Raw genomic sequence first — 20682 nt, forward strand, 5'->3', positions numbered from 1 at the left:
GTGTGTGTATGTGTACATATAGTTTTTTTATTATTCTTTTTCTTTTCTTTTTTTTTTGCAAAAATTAAATAATGATTACGTTACTTGATTGTTCCAACATATGAAATTTAAAGGGATAGTGCACTCAAAAATGAAAAATCTGTCCAAATTTATTCATCCTCATGCCGTTCCAACAACTGTATAACTTACTTTCTTCTGTGGAACATAAAAGAAGATGTTTTCAGAAATGTCTGTTTTATTATTATTTTATTATTATTATTATTTTTTTTTAATACAGTGGAAGTCAATGGCTTACCAAGATTGTTCAGTTTCCAACTTTCTTTAAAATATCTTGTTTTATGTTCTGCTGAAGAAAGAAAGTCATAGAGCTTTGGAATGATAGAGGGGTTGAGTAAATGGTGACTTTCTTTCTTTCTTTCTTTCTTTTTGAAATGACAGACCCACATTCCTCATGCAACTTGTCAATGGTATTTCTTCAAACAACAACAACAACAACAACAACAACAAAACGTTAACAACAGCACTGTGGAATGCTTAGAGTTTGAGGAAGCATTTTCAATTAGACAATGAATGGCTTGCAACCATCTGTCCATTTCCTGGTTCAGTGAAATAGCTTTGATACTTAACAGAGAGGAACAATTTCAATGGAGACTGTAGAGTTCTCTAGCATACATCTGGAATATTTTTGATGCTGCATGTGACTAGGCAATCAACAAGCACATGCCACTGTTAATACATCTTATGTCAACCAAAGAGCACCAGAACATGACAAAGCCAAAAGGGCATGACTTCTATGACCAATATCTTGCTAGTGTGCAACATTGATCCCTGTTTTTTTTTTTTTTCCCGAATACCATTAAGGACTCATATGGTTGTTCAAAGTTCAGAAGATAATTAGGTAAAATGTCTTTTAAATTCTATTGACTGCAGCAGCTGCCAAGATGGGGTTTAATACATCAGATTTTAAGGGCCTCTAAGCATTTCTGCCATGATGGACCATAAATTTCACTTTTGGCTGGCATAGGCATTGTACTTACCTCACAGCAAGGATCTGTCCATAATTAAGGGCTGGGGGTTGTTTTATATAATTTATCTGATGCCTGCTTAAGAGGTCATATGATTAAAGACCATTACTTTCATTAGAAATCTTTGGGAAATCAACTGATATTCTCTCACAGTGCAGAGAGAAAGAGCACAGTTACCATAGAAACTGTCTCTGAAGTTGCCGGAAAACATACAGTACTAGCATCTACTTATTAAAAATGTGCCAATATTCACACAGTTTGTTGGCTACGCTGTATGCTAACGTTCCAATTAGACTCTCTCACCACATAGTGGATAGGACCTCTGTTTGCTCAGACCTCCATTACCTTTAATTTCATTCATTCAAGGTTCACTTGCACCTGGATATGACTACATTATTCTTGAATGATTTAAGCTCCATATTGGTTCAGTAATTAGCTGGTGGCTTGATATAAGCCTGCTGGTGTGACAATCTGCTTCAGTATCACATCCAGATTTTTACAGACACTCAGGGACTCTTGAATTGGAGGCAGACATCTTAATTGCATTAATGATTGGGTCATTTAGTAAGCACAGACTTTATTGGAGAGTCCATCCAAGGACGTCCCAGAGGAAGATGTAATTGCTCACTGGCTGGCTCCGTCATAACTCAGGAGACTTAAAGGGTTAGTTCACCCAAAAATGAAAATTAGCTTGTGTTTTACTTACCCTCGAGGCATCCTAGGTGTATATGACTTTCTTCTTTCAGACGAATCCAGTCGGAGTTATATTAAAAATTGTCCTGGCTATTCCAAGCTCTATCATTGCAGTCAGCGGGTGTTGCAGTTGAACAGTCCACAAGTCGTCAAATAAAGCTCGCACATTCATAATAAAACGTACTGCAGATGGCTCCAGGGGATGAATAAAGGCCCCCTGTAGCGAATCCATGTGTTTTTTAAAGAACAATATCCATATTTCAAACGTAATAAACACTTTTCTCTCACTTCCGCTGACTGTCATACACTGAATCAGTTCCGGTGGATGACGCAGCACGTATGCACAGGGGGCCTTTATTCATCCCCCGGAGCCGTGTGAAGCACGTTTTATTATGAATTTAATTACAATGTTTAATCATTTGAGAATTGAGAATACTATAAGTGTTAAAGGTATAGTTCACCCAAAAATGAAAATTCTGTCATTAAGGAAAGGACGTGACGTGTGGTCCCATACTTGGAATTTGTGCTCTGCATTTAACCCATCCAAGTACACGCACAGAGCAGTGAGTATTGAATAAACACACACACCCGGAGCAGTGGGCAGCTAATGCTGCGGCGCCCAGGGAGCAGTTGGGGGTTCGGTGCCTTGCTCAATGGTGTCACCTCAGTCGTGGTATTGAGGGTGGAGGGAGTGCTGGACATTCACTCTCCCCCACCCACAATCCCTGGCGGTACCAAGACTCGAACCTGCGACCTTTGGGTTACAAGCCCGACTCTCTAACCATTAGGCCACGACACGACCTCAGTCGTGGCCTAATTACTCACCATCAGGTCGTTCCAAGACCTTTGTTCATCTTCAGAACACAAATTAAGTTTATGGAGGGTCAGAAAGCTCTTGGATTTCATCAAAAATATCTTAGCACATGTTGTAGCACATGCAGAATGAGAGCTGCCATTGTCTTGATCTAATAACCATGGACTTCCCATGACAGATGTCATCTTGATGGCAGTATATGTCTCTGTACAATCCCAATATATACCTCCATGTCAGTGGTACCTTCGCACATATGCCAGTCTCCCATGGCGTTTGCACTGATGCACCCATATACCATGACAGACGTTTGCTTTTGCATCTGTCGCTGGTGAATGTCTGGATGGTCCCTTTGATCTTTGTGACTGAGAATTTGACTCATCTGACCACAGCACACATTTCCGCCGTATTTTTGACTATTTGAGATTCAAGTTGCATTTCTTAATGCAGCAGCGGGCTGTGGTAATTGACAGTGGTTTTCTGAAGTACTCCTGAGCACATGTGGCTATATTTAACAGCGCAGCATTATGGTTACTTATGCAATGCCATATGAGGGCTCAAAGGTCATGCACATTCACCTGAGGTTTCTTGCCTTGATTATGTACTGTGATCTATCTATCTATCTATCTATCTATCTATCTATCTATCTATCTATCTATCTAATCTGTATGTATGTGTGTGTGTTTACATATATACAGTGGGTACGGAAAGTATTCAGACCCCCTTAAATTTTTCACTCTTTGTTATATTGCAGCCATTTGCTAAAATCATTTATTTTAATTTTTTTTCCTCATTAATGTACACATAGCACCCCATATTGACAGAAAAACACAGATTTGTTGACATTTTTGCAGATTTATTAAAAAAGAAAAACTGAAATATCACATGGTCCTAAGTATTCAGACCCTTTGCTGTGACACTCATATATTTAACTCAGGTGCTGTCCATTTGTTCTGATCATCCTTGAGATGGTTCTACACCTTCATTTGAGTCCAGCTGTGTTTGATTATACTGATTGGACTTGATTAGGAAAGCCACACACCTGTCTATATAAGACCTTACAGCTCACAGTGCATGTCAGAGCAAATGAGAATCATGAGGTCAAAGGAACTGCCTGAAGAGCTCAGAGACAGAATTGTGGCAAGGCACAGATCTGGCCAAGGTTACAGAAAAATTTCTGCTGCACTTAAGGTTCCTAAGAGCACAGTGGCCTCCATAATCCTTAAATGGAAGACGTTTGGGATGACCAGAACCCTTCCTAGAGCTGGCCGTCTGGCCAAACTGAGCTATCGGGGGAGAAGAGCCTTGGTGAGAGAGGTAAAGAAGAACCCAAAGATCACTGTGGCTGAGCTCCAGAGATGCAGTCGGGAGATGGGAGAAAGTTGTAGAAAGTCAACCATCACTGCAGCCCTCCACCAGTCGGGGCTTTATGGCAGAGTGGCCCGACGGAAGCCTCTCCTCAGTTCAAGACACATGAAAGCCCGCATGGAGTTTGCTAAAAAAACACCTGAAGGACTCCAAGATGGTGAGAAATAAGATTCTCTGGTTTGATGAGACCAAGATAGAACTTTTTGGCCTTAATTCTAAGTGGTATGTGTGGAGAAAACCAGGCACCTGTCCAATACAGTCCCAACAGTGAAGCATGGTGGTGGCAGCATCATGCTGTGGGGGTGTTTTTCAGCTGCAGGGACAGGACGACTGGTTGCAATCGAGGGAAAGATGAATGCGGCCAAGTACAGGGATATCCTGGATGAAAACCTTCTCCAGAGTGCTCAGGACCTCAGACTGGGTCGAAGGTTTACCTTCCAACAAGACAGTGACCCTAAGCACACAGCTAAAATAATGAAGGAGTGGCTTCACAACAACTCTGTGACTGTTCTTGAATGGCCCAGCCAGAGCCCTGACTTAAACGCAATTGAGCATCTCTGGAGAGACCTAAAAATGGCTGTCCACCAACGTTTACCATCCAACCTGACAGAACTGGAGAGGATCTGCAAGGAGGAATGGCAGAGGATCCCCAAATCCATGTGTGAAAAACTTGTTGCATCTTTCCCAATAAGACTCATGGCTGTATTAGATCAAATGGGTGCTTCTACTAAATACTGAGCAAAGTGTCTGAATACTTAGGACCATGTGATATTTGAGTTTTTCTTTTTTAATAAATCTGCAAAAATGTCAACAATTCTGTGTTTTTCTGTCAATATGGGGTGCTGTGTGTACATTAATGAGGAAAAAAAATTAACTTAAATGATTTTAGCAAATGGCTGCAATATAACAAAGAGTGAAAAATTTAAGGGGGTCTGAATACTTTCCGTACCCACTGTATATATATATTTTTTTATCAATTTTAAAATATACACATGTATTTAACTTTTTTTCATCACAACTCTCTCATATTATCCCCACCAGGCCATCTTTGTTGTTAAGCTCAACGAGGCGCATTTGACAGAGTAAGAGCATAGCACTACAAAATTAAGCAGATCAGATAATTTGATCTCGGAAGAATTTGATGAAAGATGTTGGAGTTTATATCTCGGCAAATCTAATCACGGTGACATTGTTGCTATCTCTTTTGAAACTCCAGAGGAGACATGCGTGAGAAAAATCAGGAGAAAAATCTTACAAGAGGGAGACTTGAGCCTTTCTTCTCGATTTAATCTCATTGTTGTCTAGTAGAAACAATTGGGATATTAAAGAGATCTCACTGGCGATTTTTCTTTCCTATGGTTTTCTTAGACCCGCTTTTCTTAGACCCGTTTAGGGGAAAAGGTGAAACAGAACAGCAGAAAGCTACAGATTATTTTGCAGTCTTTTAAAAAGTGTTTGTGTTTGTCACTTGTTGTTTTGCCTTGAGTGGTCCCAGCCATGTAGACCTCTGCCTAGTCATTTCCGCAAAAGCGGCCAATCCTATGATGATGGATTGCAGCCTAATGAAGGTAGACGTTGCATTGGGCTTTCAGGGCAACAACTTCACACAGCACCACCTACTGAATTAAATCAATTTAGTCTCAGTATATTTGTGTGCCCTTAGCAATAAATTCGACCTCACTGCATGCCAAGCTTAAAGAAAGCCTTTTACGGCATCCCAATTCAGATTACACTGTGACATTCATTCAACCGTCTTTTCTTCCCCCGTCTGCTCAATGCTTAGCCAAAGTCCAGGTGGATTTCAGTAATTACGTTGGCATGTCACTCCAGAATGGCGATGCCGCAAAATGATCAAAACCCATCCCTCGTTTTCGTGTCAAAACGTTCTCGCCAAATGAGGCGATAATACACTAGTCCTTCACGGCAGCCTTGCTCGTGTTGTATGAAGATGATTTGCAGGCCTGCGGTTTTAATGATTATTATCCAGACCCGACAGCTGGTAGAAACAGAGGTGCCTCCCCAGCTGCAGCGCGTGAGACTGATGCTCCACCTGTTGTCTCCTTTCCCACATGCCCTCTGCTTCTCATTAAACAGCGCCGGCTTTCTGAGCCAATCAGAATGACCCGCTGATTACCTATTGTGAAGGCGGGAAAAGATTAGAAGGAGAGAGAGATACTGTAGATATACACAGAGAGAGATAGAGCGGGAAAAGCACTTTCTCACCATGGGATTGGAGATTGCAGTGCGCGTGAGGTGTTATCCTGAAGATAAATATGGATATTCACGGAAGTACTGCGTGCCAATTACAGCTTCTCACTTCAGCGCTGGACCACCTGAGCCAGAAAGCAGTAAGAGAGTTAAAGACGTGAGAACATCTCCTCTGGGCTCTGCTTGAGTAGAAAAGCAGGGAAAAGTAGAACGTGATCAGCTCGTGCTGTGGGTATTTACTTCCACCTGATCCTATTTCTTTTACAGAGCCGTGGAGGAAGTGTACATGCTGTTACAACATCCTCTAGATTTAAAGCTGTGCAGAGAGGCACACTCCAGTATTACAGATATATCAGATGGAGGTAAAGCAGGATATTCCTGCCTAATTTTATTTTATTTATTTATTTTTTGGTGAAAGCCCATTGTTAGAAAAAGGCTGTTTGTGTGCTGTGAAATAAAATGAAAAGTGTTTTCATGAATACTAAATGATCAAGCCATTCTCAAATGAAGCTTTTAAAGTGTAGATCGATTAGCAATGCAATATTTAACATGCATGCTTATAAAGGCCAATCAATGAAATGTGCAAATGATGAAAAGTCATAGGCGCTCTGATGCTCTTACTTTCCATTTGTATTTTTCTGGAGTCTAAAAATGTAAAGTATGTAAATAAAGGCTCGCAATTTTGGACTAGATAGAAGAGGAGCAAGTATGGATGTTACTGTTGACTTGAAATGAGAAGGCTATGCCTTGGCCAAAAGTGTAGTCTTTCTTAAAAGGCTTTTAGAATTTAATTGTGTGAATCATTGCTCTAATTCTCCTTTTTTGTTGATATTTCCCTCATAAATGCATACAAACAGCTGCCAGCAAATGCTGTATGTTAGCCTGAACATTTTGTGCTTGTTAAAGGTAATTCTAGAACAATTTTGAGTTTTTGCAAATATCAGTTTTTGGTGTTTTCTACAAACAGGGTACAACTCGGTATCCCATTTGTTTTTTTTAAATTATACCTCTCCCACCTTAGAGGTCTTTACCTTTTTTCACCAAATCCAGTGAGGAATATCATTCAATAATGTAATTTTAATAATCTGTTGAACTGATATCCAGTTAATGAAATTATTTATATTTAATATTTATGATGTGTAATGTGTATGCAATGTTTGTGAAAAACTAAAAAATTTGCATTAGGTCCTAAATTAGTTTATTTAAATTTGCAAACCTGATACCCATTCATACAGATTTCGTTAGATATTTTTGATAGATATTTATTTTTAATGGCTAAGCTTTATTGTTTATAACCTTTTTATATAATGTTGAATTTTGATACCATGTTTGAAAAAAAAAACATATTACATAAGAAGCATTTTATTTTATTTTATTTTATTTTATTTTATTTTATTTTATTTTAGTTTAGTTTAGTTATATTTTGTACCATCATTGTGAAAAGTGGCATTTGCTTACACAGTAAGCAAACACGGTGCCGCTTGCATACTCTTACCTTCACAGTAAGAAATTCATTGCCTTGTCAATCCTCCCCATGCACCCCCAACAAACCCAAACCTCCTTCCTTCATTCATTCGAATTTCCTAAATGTAATAACTGAATCTATGAATCCCTCCAAGGATGTGCTCAGCTAATCGGCCAGGCAATAACAGAAGTGATCTCCTTCCTGAGGCAAACCAAACCCAATCTTATTTGATTAACACTACACAATTCACCAGATTAGCTATGACTTATGACCTTTGAATTAATCAACCCACTCAGTTCATACGCTGTCAACCTTATTTGTTATGAGTCTGACTTTTATTGCTCCTCTCCACCCGTGAGAGTGAAGCATGCTGGTGAAAATACAGTAAAGCGCCGAGCCTCTTAAGGCACCCGGCTGCTTCAAACCACGAGGGCTGGGCACATTAATCATGTTATAAAAGGCAGAAAATCCAATTAATTCTATTTGATATTCCAATAAGATCTGGGTCTGATTAAAAACTCTAATCTCTTCTGACCACCATAGAAATCTACATTACCCACACTCAAAACAGTGGGGAATATCTCCCTGAGTGGAAAAGGGATTTTTTAAAAATTATTTTATCCAAACAACTGTATCCCTAACTGTCTGATCGTATTTTCACGCTTAAATGCTTATCTCTGGTGGTTTGTGCTTTTTTCCTGTGTACTTTTAATTAGAGCGGTTGTGTCTTTCACCTCTCATTACTCACATTGCTCCAGAAACCTCCAACATTATGAGCCTTGGTGGAGCCATTGCTGGTTTCATCACATTAAATATATATGAAAAACACAAAAAAAAACATATTACATAAGAAGCATTTTATTTTATTTTAGTTTAGTTTAGTTTAGTTTAGTTTAGTTATAGTTTGTACCATCATTGTGAAAAGTGGCATTTGCTTACACAGTAAGCAAACACGGTGCCGCTTGCATACTCTTACCTTCACAGTAAGAAATTCATTGCCTTGTCAATCCTCCCCATGCACCCCCAACAAACCCAAACCTCCTTCCTTCATTCATTCGAATTTCCTAAATGTAATAACTGAATCTATGAATCCCTCCAAGGATGTGCTCAGCTAATCGGCCAGGCAATAACAGAAGTGATCTCCTTCCTGAGGCAAACCAAACCCAATCTTATTTGATTAACACTACACAATTCACCAGATTAGCTATGACTTATGACCTTTGAATTAATCAACCCACTCAGTTCATACGCTGTCAACCTTATTTGTTATGAGTCTGACTTTTATTGCTCCTCTCCACCCGTGAGAGTGAAGCATGCTGTTGAAAATACAGTAAAGCGCCGAGCCTCTTAAGGCACCCGGCTGCTTCAAACCACGAGGGCTGGGCACATTAATCATGTTATAAAAGGCAGAAAATCCAATTAATTCTATTTGATATTCCAATAAGATCTGGGTCTGATTAAAAACTCTAATCTCTTCTGACCACCATAGAAATCTACATTACCCACACTCAAAACAGTGGGGAATATCTCCCTGAGTGGAAAAGGGATTTTTTAAAAATTATTTTATCCAAACAACTGTATCCCTAACTGTCTGATCGTATTTTCACGCTTAAATGCTTATCTCTGGTGGTTTGTGCTTTTTTCCTGTGTACTTTTAATTAGAGCGGTTGTGTCTTTCACCTCTCATTACTCACATTGCTCCAGAAACCTCCAACATTATGAGCCTTGGTGGAGCCATTGCTGGTTTCATCACATTAAATATATATGAAAAACACAAACACAAAAAAACACATGCTTTCTTGACTTGGCCTTTCTGTATCCCAACATGAAGTGGTGCGTCCCAGGGAGGGAATGTGCTGAAAAGAGCATGGCAAAAGCAGGACTCATCTCATCAGCGGAGCACAGTCCTGGTTAAATATGCAGGAACCTTTCTGTCAGTCGTTCCCTCAGGAGATGGACCAGAAGCTCTTCCCTCTAACCTGTGAAGAAGCTGAAGGGTGCTTTCTGAAGGATGTGCTCTCTGAAGGCACATAGCTTACATATCACCTCTGTTTACACCAAATCAGCTGGGCAGAAAATTGAGCTGCGTTGAGTGACATATAAAACTTTTATCACATACTCACTGCTTGAAGTTTCCCTCCCTGCTTTCTTGTTCACTCTCCCATCGGACTGTCACCATTTAATCATAAATTCATCTGAGAAACGTTATTCTCTCTGGATTGAAATATGGCCTGTGTGATGAGAGTCAGAGTCAGGCTGAAGTATATGAAAAATTTTTTTTTTGAACAAGTTCTGTATACAAGAATGGAGGTATTTACAGATTTCACTTTTGATTTTACTGCTCGCTTTTATTTAGAACATTTTTTTCTTTTTGAAATGGAAATCGATACAGTACACTGCTCTCACCAGGACATCATTAATACACTTAATGGAAATGTTAATTCATAACATTACGTCTCATATTGACAAGGGTGCATTACGCTCAGTGGGAGAGAAAACAATTCAGTGCAACTATGAAATGTGAAAGTGTAGAACAAGCTGTTTTAAACCAATTTGGTTTGTAGTCCTTTTTTGTTGTGGAGATTTTTAAGCAGCTCTTTCTACAGTTTACATTTTACGTCAGTAGCTGATTGTTTTTATGTTTTTATAAGTCATTTGAATTTCATTTTGTTCAAAATCTTAATCATGTCAGAGCCATACCCTTTTGTGCACTGGTTCGACATATGGTGCAGTAGCGCTTTGAGCCAAGTTTGAGTCCTGGCTTGAGGTCATTTCCTTATATTGTTTCCTTTCTTCTCCTATTGCTACTTGTAATTACTACTCTGTTCACTCTAATAAAGGCACAAATGGCAACAATATAACTTAACAAAAAGCTTATTCATTCAGAAATTAATAAGTGAGTCATTGAATCATTTACCCAACCGTTTTTTTTCTTTTTTCCAAACCACAGAATCCTCAGGAACAAAACACCACTATTGTACTGAAAAACAAGGTGCAGGATTTATTTTGAAACAGCTTCCACTAATAAATTGCTAGTAAATGTCACAAATGTATGTGTATGTGTTGCTCGGTGTTGCATCGAAAGCTTTGTTTGTTTTCATTGGCAGACCAAAAACAAAGTAATGTAATATAAACCTGTTTACGGAACTGTTGTACAAAAGCAATATCACACACATGCTGTCTTAGAAACAGACAATTCTGCCATTGCTAATTCAAATATGATATAACATACATTCTGTATATATATATATATATATATATATATATATGGGGTGTTCTTTTAAGTTACTGAAATAAATGAACTTTTCCACGACATTCTAATTTATTGAGATGCACCTGTATATATATATATATATATATATATATATGGGGTGTTCTTTTAAGCAGCTTTGTTGTGCATGTTGTTGTAAAAATCAGTGGCTGTCGTATTATCATCATTCTGCAAAACACATCTGTTTATGTTTTTGAAAAGAAAGCCAGACAGTTTTCTATGGTTCCATGTGCTTGCCGGTGTATATTTTGCTTGTATATGTGTGTGTGGACAACACATTTTGGCAGCAGGTGCATAGTTCTAGTGTAAGACTCTGGCAGTGGACCCTGAGGTTACTGCTGCCTCTGTCATGCCCATGTTTGCGCTGGGTTGCATCTGCGTTCACTCCTCTCGGGCTCTGAACAGCTCATGCTGTAGCAGATCTCCGCTCTGCTCAGAGGTAACATTAACGGTTAGTGTGTAAGACAATAAAATGCAAATTGCTATGACCTCTGGAGTTGATCTCTTCTTGCTTGGTCTGTTTGGATCATGGAAAAAAAAAAACAGGCATGAATGGAAGCTCAATTGCTTGGAGAACCAGTCGCCTTTGCTGATACTGAATAATAAAAGTCAAAGTCAAAACGTTGCTTTACATGACAACGTGCAGTCAGATGTCCTATGACCCCTGCTTGGAGTTTTGGAAAGCATGGTATAGCAAAGGGAGACCTCTGGAGTTGATCTCTTCTTGCTTGGTCTGTTTGGATCATGGGAAAAAAAAACAGGCATGAATGGAAGCTCAATTGCCTGGAGAACCAGTCGCCTTTGCTGATACTGAATAATAAAAGTCAAAGTCAAAACGTTGCTTTACATGACAACGTGCAGTCAGATGTCCTATGACCCCTGCTTGGAGTTTTGGAAAGCATGGTATATCAAAGGGAAAGTCAGAAGACTATGTCTGTGGAAATCAGTAAACTGCTTCCTCTCTGCTTTACTTCTGCTTTAGTGAGACTGGGGATATTTAACAGTGCCACGGCTCATTGGATTTTACAATTTTTACATGCTGTAATTTTAAGTTTTGGTGCAAAGAGGAACAGAAGCATTTTTGAGAGCTGCTTAAGAATTTAAGACATTTCTGCCTGTTATATTTCTCAGTGGCACACTAGATTTCCTATGTTTTGTAGTAAGATATAGAAGCAACTGTTGCAGATCTTCTCAAACATTGCTTTCTTTTGCAGCCGACTTCATAGCATGTTGTATGGGAGACTGGGGCTAGTTGTCACAGAGGAATGTAAGTTGTCACCAAGAATATATCTCAGTAACTGAGGTTTTGAGTCAAAAGTACAATTACACACATGCTTGTTTTCTCTAGTTGTATAGGTTTTGAATTAAAAACATCTAATTGAAAACCTCTTAATTGCATTTTTGTGTGTTTCATCCTTTGAACTATATAAGTCCCTTATGCTTACCAAGGGTGCACTTATTTGACCAAAAATAGAATAAAAAGAGTAATATTGTGAAATATTATAATAACTTAAAATGACTATTTTCTATTGGAATAGATTTTAAAATATAATTTATTCCTTTACTGGTGACGCTGAATTTCCAGCATCATTACTCCAGTCTTCAGTGTCACATGATCCTTCAGAAATCATTCTAGTATACTGATTTGCTGCTCAAGAAACATTTCTTCTTCTTATTATTATTATCAATGCTGAAAACAGTTGTACTGTTATACTTTTTTAAATCAGAATTCTTTGATAATTAGAAAGTTCAAAAGAACAGCATTTATTTGATATAGTAAAGACATTTGGAATCTTACAAAAATCTGTCACTTTTGTAAAATTGAATGCATCCTTGCTAAATAAAAATATACATTAAAACATACTGACATTGTATTTTTGTCAGATGTTTTAAATGTTATGTATTTATTAAATAGATTTTTTATAGATTTACTTAAAGGGGTCATATGATGCGATTTCAAGTTTTCCTTTCTCTTTGGAGTGTTACAAGCTGTTCGTGAATAGATAAGATCCCTAAAGTTGCAAAGACTAAAGTCTCAAAACCCAAAGAGATATTCTTTATAAAAGTTAAGACTGGTCCACGCCCTCCTAAAACGCCTCATTCTACAACGCCCCCACATGTCTACGTCACTGTGTGGGAAGATTTGCATAACGCCGCACAAATGTTCACGCAAAGAAAGAAGGTGTAATTTTTATTCTCGCTTTAGTATTGTTGCCGCCATGTCGTGAAGATGTTGTTTCGTTGCAAAAGCGAAACTACTTTGTTTGTGAGGACACGACTAGAAATCAGTGGTTAAGTTGTATTTACAACACTGTTCCAGAACAGTTCAACCCAAATATTTGAGTGTGTGCAACGCATTTTATGGAGGACGAGGACTGTTTCCTGGGAGAGTAGACTACAATGCCGGCTGTTCTGACTCACAGACTGTAAGTACGTTTCCATATTTAAAGAATTTGCCACTGATGATTCAAACGCGAGTTTTGAGCAGTGTAGAGTAGCGCTTGTTGTTTGTCATTTCTCCGATCACAAATGCAGACATGGTTTTATGTTTACGCGGCGCGATGCAACGCAACGCGTAAAAAGACAGTATAAGTCATTATAATCCGTAATTATGTCCCCACTGGATGCAACAAATGCCCGGTTTATAATGGGTTTTAATGTTTTTGAATCGTCGCTGGACAGGGCATCACAGTATGGTAAGGGGCGTAACATTTCCGTCACATGCTTGAGGTATTCGGCCAATCACAATGCACTGGATAGCTGGCCAATCAGAGCACACCTCGCTTTTTCAGACCGATGAGCTTTGTAAAAACCTACGCGTTTCTGAAAGGCGGGGCATAGAGGAGAAACAATACTGTACAGTATGTGGAAAATATTGTGTTTTTTAACCTTAAACCGCATAAACACATTTCATTACACCAAATACACAAAATAATGTTCTTTTTTAGCAACATCATATGACCCCTTTAATACGTTTCTGTGTTTTTTTCCCCGCAAGCTTAAGTGGCTGTTTTTCTCCCTTTTTGGCTTTTGTAGTATTTATGTATGTTCACTGTTTTTGCTTGAATTGTCTTGTTTTCCATAATTATTAAACATTTTTCATTTTATCTGAAATGCTATGATAGGCTGTTTATTGTGACAACTTAGCCCATATAGTATGACAACATGCCCCAATATGCCTCAGAAAAGAAGAAACTTGTGTTCAGTGAACTATGACTCTTTTCCAGGACAATAACAATGAAAGTGTTCAATAGTAGCTTTTTAAATTTATTTATTTTTAGTTAAGACTTAAAAGTATGTGCAAATATAGAAATTGACTTTCAAAAATAAATATATCACTGTGATATAATATAGATGCTGGAGTTAAAAATGTGAGAACTAGCCCCACCAGGACCGGTGTGGTGTGTTTTCTGCAGCAGCTGATCGGGGAACTAGAGCATAGAGACTCAGCAGAGGCTGGAGAGCAGCCAACAGCAGGTGAAAAACCCCAGACTCTGGCCTGCATGCAGCGTTACACACTACAGTAAACCACCTGCTCAGTCCACAACTGATGACCGTAATGGAGAGATACTGTACGCACATGACTCATCTAATGGCATTCGACTGCGTGCGCCCAAAGCCAGAAACAAATACGCTTGTTGTCTTTTCTTTTGGAGGGATTCATTTACGAATCCTCCCCAAATGCTTTCAGTTCATTTGAGTCATTCTCGGTTTCCCGCTCTACATGCCAAAGAGCTGCGGGTATGTTTTCTCAGGGGTTTCTCTGCGAAGATCTCTGGCAGGTTAGATCAATTAGGGAGTGAATATAGGGGTATTTAAACACAGTTCTGCTCATCACTTCATGTTATTAGTAATCTCAGCCCTGGCTCATGTGGATGATTATGTTACATAATACCTGTTGTTATTCATTTGAGTCATTCTCGGTTTCCCGCTCTACATGCCAAAGAGCTGCAGGTATGTTTTCTCAGGGGTTTCTCTGCGAAGATCTCTGGCAGGTTAGATCAATTAGGGAGTGAATATAGGGGTATTTAAACACAGTTCTGCTCATCACTTCATGTTATTAGTAATCTCAGCCCGGGCTCATGTGGATGATTATGTTACATAATACCTGTTGTTATTGCCTGCTCTAAGTGCGTTTGATGTGTGTGTGTGTGTGTGGGTTTGTGTGCCTTGCAGTTGCCATGCAGCAGCGCTGAGCTGAAAGCAGTAAGCTCTCTCCTGCTCTCATCTGAATTACCTGTCCACATTGATTAGAGGGACTACGCGTGAATGGGATCTTAGATTTTCTAGCCTTCAGAATTAAGATAAGCCTCTCTGTAGTTACACTCGGTTGACCCTCCTTTAGAGTGACACACCTGCAGCTGTGGGGCCTTTAGACTCACAAATAACCAAGGGTCTCGAACCGTTCGACTAACTAGCTCCATGCCTGTTGTTTTCCCCGTTTCTCTCCACCTCGTGCACTCGGCTGTCTCTTTCCAACCACTGCTTCCCCAAATCCTCATCTGCTTCACAGAATCCCTCATTACCAGCATCCCTGCACTGGGGGAAAAAAAGTATTTTTTGTCTTGTTTTACAGTAAAAATATTAAAAATGTACAGTAAAAAAAAAAAATGAACTTGAGAAAATATATGATAATATGAGTAAGACACTAAGTTACATTTTCTTACCTTATTGACAAATAGTTTTTTCTTTAACAAGTTTTTTGTAAAATTTAAGCTTGAAATGACACACCTGCAGCTGTGGGGCCTTTAGACTCACAAATAACCAAGGGTCTCGAACCGTTCGACTAACTAGCTCCATGCCTGTTGTTTTCCCCGTTTCTCTCCACCTCGTGCACTCGGCTGTCTCTTTCCAACCACTGCTTCCCCAAATCCTCATCTGCTTCACAGAATCCCTCATTACCAGCATCCCTGCACTGGGGGAAAAAAAGTATTTTTTGTCTTGTTTTACAGTAAAAATATTAAAAATGTACAGTAAAAAAAAAAAATGAACTTGAGAAAATATATGATAATATGAGTAAGACACTAAGTTACATTTTCTTACCTTATTGACAAATAGTTTTTTCTTTAACAAGTTTTTTGTAAAATTTAAGCTTGAAAAAAAAATTATGGGGTCGACATATATTTGTTTTACAAATAAATATTTTTATTAATCAAGGACACATTAAATTGAGCAAAAGTGACAGTAAAGATTTTTCAAAAAATTATATTTCAAATAAATGATTTTCTATTCAATAATAATCCTGAAAAAGAATATTATATGGTTTCCACAAAATATTAAGTAGAGCAAACATTGATAATAATAAGAAATGTTTCTTGAGAAGCAAATCAGTATACTAGAATGATTTCTGAAGGATCATGTGACACTGAAGACTGGAGTAATGATGCTGAAAATTCAGCTTTGCCATCACCGGAATAAATTACATTTTAAAATATATTAAAATAGACAACAGACATTTTGAAATGGAATAATTCTTCACAATATTGCTGTTTTGTTGCATTTTTATTTAATAAATGCAAACTTGGACACATTAAAAACCATAAAAAGATATTACCAACCCAAAACTTCAAAGATGTTTGCTTACTGTGTATCCTGACCTGCTGGTCTGAACCGCTCCACCTCAAACAGAAGGGCCCTGCAGCCAGTTGTAAAAATGACCGAGTCCATTACTATTTTCCGACTATTATGGACACCTAAACTGGGAGGTATAAAAGGAAACCTAGCGGCATCAGGAAGGATTCGTCTCCCTCGTCCCATTGTATGTTCACACTCCCACCATCTGGAACTCTATCAAAGTGGACTTTAGACTTTCAGAGCTAAATTACAATTTAAATTCAGCTGATTTGCCATTAAAGCTGAAGTGTGCAATCTCTTTGATGTCAAAATAATTTCTTCATATACACAGACATGTATGAGAAACTATGAGTAAGCCATTTTTTTACTCTTTCCCCGCCACCGTAAAAAAAAACAAAAAAACATTTTTGATCATTTTCACAAAATGTTCATGGCCCCCAAAATATTTTGTTGTTTGAATATCTGAATATGTCAAAAGAAAGAACAGCCTCTGCTTTTAAACAACAACAACAACAACAAATAAAACTTTTTATTCTAGCTTCATGCATTCTGTTTTTATCAACACTTGACTCTGTGTAAGTTTCATTAAAAAAAGCAACATTTTGAACAAAAAGCTGAGAAAACCATGTTTTTGTCAAAGAGTGCATTTGGATCAGATTCAGATCGTTGATCAATAGATCATCAATAGATGGAATAAATTGCTTCCATCAAGTTCTTCCACTTCCATCAAGTTGCTTCCACTTCTTGTATCGACATTTCATTCGGCAACAATAGGCAGTTTTGATTTATATAATGATTAATGTTTGATAATTGCATTGTTTTACATATGCATCTGCTTACACCTGTGATCGCTTGTTTCTGCTTCTTCTTCACCATGTTTTCTTACAAAATATGTTTAATATCGCCCCCTACTGAACACCAGTGAAAACGCGGAAAGACGGAAACTTCCGTCAATGGCGGGGAAGCGTTGTCTCATAAATTACAGAAAATTCTGTCAATGATGGGTAAAGACTTAAGAGGATTTCCCTGAAAAATGTAAAGACGATTTGTGGCACTAATATACAATAGCATTAACATATGAGCATCCTGACTAGCCCAACACTGCCTCAAACTATGGCATGCGTTTTGGACCGGACTGTCTGTTTTGCAACCTTAGAAACCTGTTTGAAAAGTGTTATTTTGTTTGCTCAAGCTAGTGGAACATAAAATGCACTTTAGCTCTAAGTTAAAAACAGCTAATCTTATTCTGCAGTTCTTTAAGATTTAGCTACTATTTCTTTCAGATGTTTTGTGGTTTTCTCATTCAAGACAATCCCTTAGTGGCTAGCGCCACATTTCCGATTTCATAACAATGAACTGGCTCTGGAAGAGAATGAACATGCATGTGACACTAGAGGCCGGTGGCAGGAAGTGCCTTGTCATTGTAATTCACATTCAGTCAGGAGGTGAGGAGTCGCAAGTGCTATTGTTCTTCCTCCTCTCGTCTTCCTGCTCATCAGAGTCCAGCAGTGGCCACTTCTTCTGCTATTATTGTCCATTTGTAAGCCATTCATTCCCAAAGGGGTTGCACTGAAGAGCTTTATTGTCTGCTTTCAAACTTGGCACAGTAAAATTAAAGTGTCTTCTTAAAGTGGTTTTCTTTCCGTACTTATCGTTGCTTAATCCCTGCGTAATCCCATTGTTTTCCTACCGCCAATCCCAGGGGCCTGGCGACCCTAGACACTTTGCTTTGTTGGCTCCTTTAATACTCCAGACCAGGGGTGGCGAACTCCGGTACTAGAGAGCCGCAGCCCTGCAGAGTTCAGCTCCAACCCTAATTAAAACTCACCTGCCTGTAGCTTTCTAGTAACCCTTCAGACCTTGAGTCGCTTGGTCAGGTGAGCCAGACTGAGAACCAGCCACCACACGCTCTTCAGAACTGTTGAACTGGATACACTCCACAGGGCTGGTGTGGCCCGTCAGACTCTACAGAACAGACATACACTGCATCAAATAGCTGCGAGACACTTATTTCTCAAAACAAATAACAGAGAGGGTTTTACCATAATGCAGTTTGGTTTGCTGACAGCCCAGATATTGACTCTGCAGTCCTCGCCGCCAGTGGCCAGCAGGCGACCAGATGCCTTCCCCAACACCAGTGAAGACACATTGCTGGAATGAGCCACAATCTCCTCTGAACAACACATGACAAAATAAAAGCCAGTCACATTTACCACAACTTCAGAGATCTTGACTATTTAAAACATTCTGCTGTCTCATGACCAGGAACTTTATACTCACGCAGTTTCCATGATGTTATAATGGTGTTGGTGAGAGCCATTGTGATGATCGTGTGATTGAGTCAACTCACTCTGCTCATGTCACCAACACATAAATGTTAGGGATGTGATGGTTTTACATTACATTCTCGGTCCATCTCTTAAAATGAAAGAGTTCAAAGACAGACGAAAAGCAGAGTAAATATGCTGAGCATAATGATCACTCTGAACTTCAGGAGACACCTCTATGCCAAAAAGTGTCCCTTTTCAATCACTTCTGGACATATCACATTCTGCTATTAGTTAATGAATGAATACATCTTAAAGCTTAGATTATAGTTGTATTATGAACAATTGCCTGTGTCTATAAAGAACAATGTGTGAGGGGCAAAATCTAAGATAACAAAACTGATACATAGGCCTACAGCCTATTTTTTTTTAAGCTGCAACATGAGACTTCATCCTCGACCTTTCATGACTGGCTTTTAAAGTACAGGTCTAATATGGGTGACATTTGATACAGATACAAGACACAAAAAGTTGTCTTTTTAAACCATTTCATGAACTTGCTTAACTTTTTATTGGAAGTAAAACAACTTTTTACAAAATCCCAACTTTTCTCTTGAAAACATCTCAAAACACATTTAATGAATGGCTATGTTCTTCTTAATTTCATCTGAATATCTACATTTCTGTCATTTAGTCAGTCAAAAGTCTTAAAGTTAATTGATGTAATGTAATAAAAGTAATAATGTAATAAAGTAGGGATGAGTCACGATTTTCAAATATTCGATTAGTTCAGGGGTGGCGAACTCCGGTCCTAGAGAGCCGCAGCCCTGCAGAGTTCAGCTCCAACCCTAATTAAAACTCACCTGCCTGTAGCTTTCTAGTAACCCTTCAGACCTTGAGTAGCTTGTTCAGGTGTGTTTGATTAGGGTTGGAGCAAAACTCTGCAGGACTGCGGCTCTCCAGGACTGACGCTCCAGACAGTCCTAGAGAAGGACGGCCACATGTTTTTATTAGAACCGAGAGGGTTGGTCAGATTGTCCACGTTACCTTCGCAGGGTGACCGTAAATCCCTGAGGAATACACAGAGATTCATGAGGTCTGAGAATAACAACTTCTTAATTGGAATCATTTAGTCCTGATCACCGTCCTCATTAGCACCATTTGTGCATGGCGATGTCGACTCATTCTTTTATTGCCTTTCACTGCCTCTTCCTTTCCCTCCGGAAATGTACAATTATCTTTCGTAAATGAATTCTAGGAAACACGGCCAATCGCGAGCCCGGTAGCCTGCGCCACCCTCTCTTGGTTTGCCGTATCATCGCAACATGCGCACACATGCGGCTTTATCTGTCCTTTGCATGCACATACATCTAGGTCAGGAGGAGGTTCAAAACATATGGCTCTTCTCATGTTCGCCTACCTCTAATCCCCGTAATCCATTATTTGTCATGCTTGAAGTGCAGGGTTCGTATTGGAAGTTCAGGAGGAAAAGAGGATCAGGGCAGGTCTGAGAACAGAGCTAGAGGCCTCAGCAGCTGCCGTTATCTGATCAGAGGCGACATAACCTTTTGCACGTACCTACGAGGCTTGAACCGCATCCCTGAGGCTGCCGCTGCTCCTCTCTTCATGCGTAACATACATCTGCCGGCACTCACTGTGATGTACTTGTGCTGTTCTATTAAAAGCTGTCATGAACCGTGACTCCTCTGTGTCAGTCATGACTCTTTATAAATGCACATGTGATGGGGGAAATGTCATTTCTCCTGTGTAGTTGCATTAGGGCTGTCAAGCAAGCACTAATTTATTTGTGATATGTCATTTATTAAGCTGAATTAATTGAATTTATATCTGCAAGACTTTACAGTATGGTTCAATTCGTTAGTTCAAGTCATTACTTATTGCAGTAGCTAACATGAGATAACAGCATTTGTAATTTCTTCATATACCTACTTTTCATATACCTATGTATTTATAATTTAGCACAAGTTTATATATTATGA

General features: G+C 38.9%; 2 protein-coding genes across 3 annotated transcripts in view; one reads left to right on the forward strand and one right to left on the reverse strand.

Moving 5' to 3' along the window:
* elfn1a (extracellular leucine-rich repeat and fibronectin type III domain containing 1a) overlaps nucleotides 1-20682 on the forward strand; it is a 119798-nt gene that overhangs the window by 10942 nt on the left and 88174 nt on the right. The gene's annotated exons all lie outside the window — the stretch shown is intronic.
* On the reverse strand, nucleotides 18258-18867 carry LOC107753522 (katanin p80 WD40 repeat-containing subunit B1-like). The gene is made up of 3 exons (XM_016569679.1): nucleotides 18696-18867; nucleotides 18458-18588; nucleotides 18258-18380 (listed from the first exon to the last, which is right to left on the reverse strand). The coding sequence occupies exons 1-3, from the start codon at nucleotides 18733-18735 to the stop codon at nucleotides 18258-18260; spliced, it is 294 nt and encodes a 97-aa protein (XP_016425165.1). The 5' UTR covers nucleotides 18736-18867.

This window comes from Sinocyclocheilus rhinocerous, unplaced genomic scaffold (genome assembly GCF_001515625.1).
Source record: "Sinocyclocheilus rhinocerous isolate Xijiao unplaced genomic scaffold, SAMN03320098_v1.1 scaffold1303, whole genome shotgun sequence".
In the NCBI taxonomy this organism is placed as follows: domain Eukaryota; kingdom Metazoa; phylum Chordata; class Actinopteri; order Cypriniformes; family Cyprinidae; genus Sinocyclocheilus; species Sinocyclocheilus rhinocerous.